Raw genomic sequence first — 1,395 nt, 5'->3', positions numbered from 1 at the left:
AGTCCGGCTCCCTCGGGTCTGGCCTGGTCGAGGATCCAGTTCCTTCACAGCTGCGGCCTCCCCGGGGCCCATTAACGAAGGTGGGGAAGGGCGGAGAAAGGGTCAGGGTCTAGGATGAGAGTAGCTGCGGGCGCGCCAGGGCGGTGACAGTCTGGCTCTTGGAGGTAAGATGGGCGTGACTGATTCCGAACTCCGCCTGCGTTTGCAGAAGCGAAGGGAACCGAGCGAGCGGAGCTGAGCTGGGCTAGGCCACAGGAGGCCCCTCTCCGGGCGTCCGCGCGCCTAGCTCTGCGCTCGGAGCCTTGCGCCCTTGGACAGCAGTTAGTTGCTGACTCAGATGCAGCCGATCGGTAACACCTTCTCCGAGAGCCGGGTGGCATCCCGGTGTCCCAGCGTGGGCCTCGCTGAACGGAACCAGGTAGCCACAATGCCGATGCGGCTGCTCAGGGAGAGTCCGCCAGCGCAGGAGGACAATGATCATGCCAGAGACGGTTTCCAAATGAAGATGGATGCCCACGGCTTCGCCCCGGAGGAGCTGGTGGTGCAGGTGGACGGCCAATGGCTGATGGTGACCGGACAGCGGCAACTGGACGGCAGTGACCCGGAAAGGGTCAGTTACTGCATGTCACAGAAGGTGCTCCCGTCCAACCTGAATCCTATCGCCATAACCTGCTGCCCGATCCCCTCCGGGCAGCTGTGGGTCAGAGGCCAGTGTGTGGCGCTGGCTCTCTCTGAAGCCCATACAGGACCGTCCTGGAGACTCAGGAGCCTTGGCTCTAAGGGTTCCAACCTGACCCAGTAAACAAACGACCCGATGTGCGGCAGCCTTGGTGTCCGTTGTCTTTCCTGGGGATGGGGGTCACAGGTAGAGGGACTGGAGGCACAGGAGGCAGGAAAGGCGCCCCCAAGGTGGTGGTCCACCAAGAATCAAGCCTCTTCGGGCAGATCACTTGAGGCCAGGAATTCGAGACCAGCCTGGCCAACATGGTGAAACCCCATCTCTACTAAAAACACAAAAATTAGGTGTGGTGGTGTGCGCCTGTAATCCCAGCTACTCGGGAGGCTGAGCAAGAGAATCGTTTGAACCTGGGAGGCAGACGGAGGTTGCAGTGAGCCAAGATCCTGCCACTGCACTCCAGCCTGGGCCACAGAGTGAGACTGTCTCAAAAAAAAAAAAAAAAAATGGCCGCCTGTGGTGGCTCATGCCTGTAATCCCAGCACTTTGGGAGGCCAAGGCGGGTGGATCACTTGATGGGAGTTCGAGACCAACCTGGCCAACATGGTGAAACCCCATCTCTACTAAAAATACAAAAATTAGCAGGGCATAGTAGCAGGTGCCTGTAATACTTGGGAGGCCAAAGCAGAAGAATCGCTTCAACTCGGGAGGTGGAGGCT

The 1,395-nt window shown here is 59.1% G+C and overlaps 1 protein-coding gene across 1 annotated transcript; it reads left to right on the top strand.

Annotated features, from left to right (window-relative positions):
* Nucleotides 1-233: 233 nt before the first annotated feature.
* HSPB9 (heat shock protein, alpha-crystallin-related, B9) lies at nt 234-824 on the top strand. Its single transcript, XM_011998818.1, has one exon. It carries the CDS (start codon nt 338-340, stop codon nt 800-802), a length of 465 nt encoding a protein of 154 aa, XP_011854208.1. The 5' UTR covers nt 234-337; the 3' UTR covers nt 803-824.
* Nucleotides 825-1,395: the final 571 nt, after the last annotated feature.

The sequence above is a fragment of the Mandrillus leucophaeus genome, unplaced genomic scaffold, assembly GCF_000951045.1.
Source record: "Mandrillus leucophaeus isolate KB7577 unplaced genomic scaffold, Mleu.le_1.0 Scaffold58, whole genome shotgun sequence".
Classification (NCBI taxonomy): domain Eukaryota; kingdom Metazoa; phylum Chordata; class Mammalia; order Primates; family Cercopithecidae; genus Mandrillus; species Mandrillus leucophaeus.
This window is presented reverse-complemented; position numbering and strand designations above follow the sequence as displayed.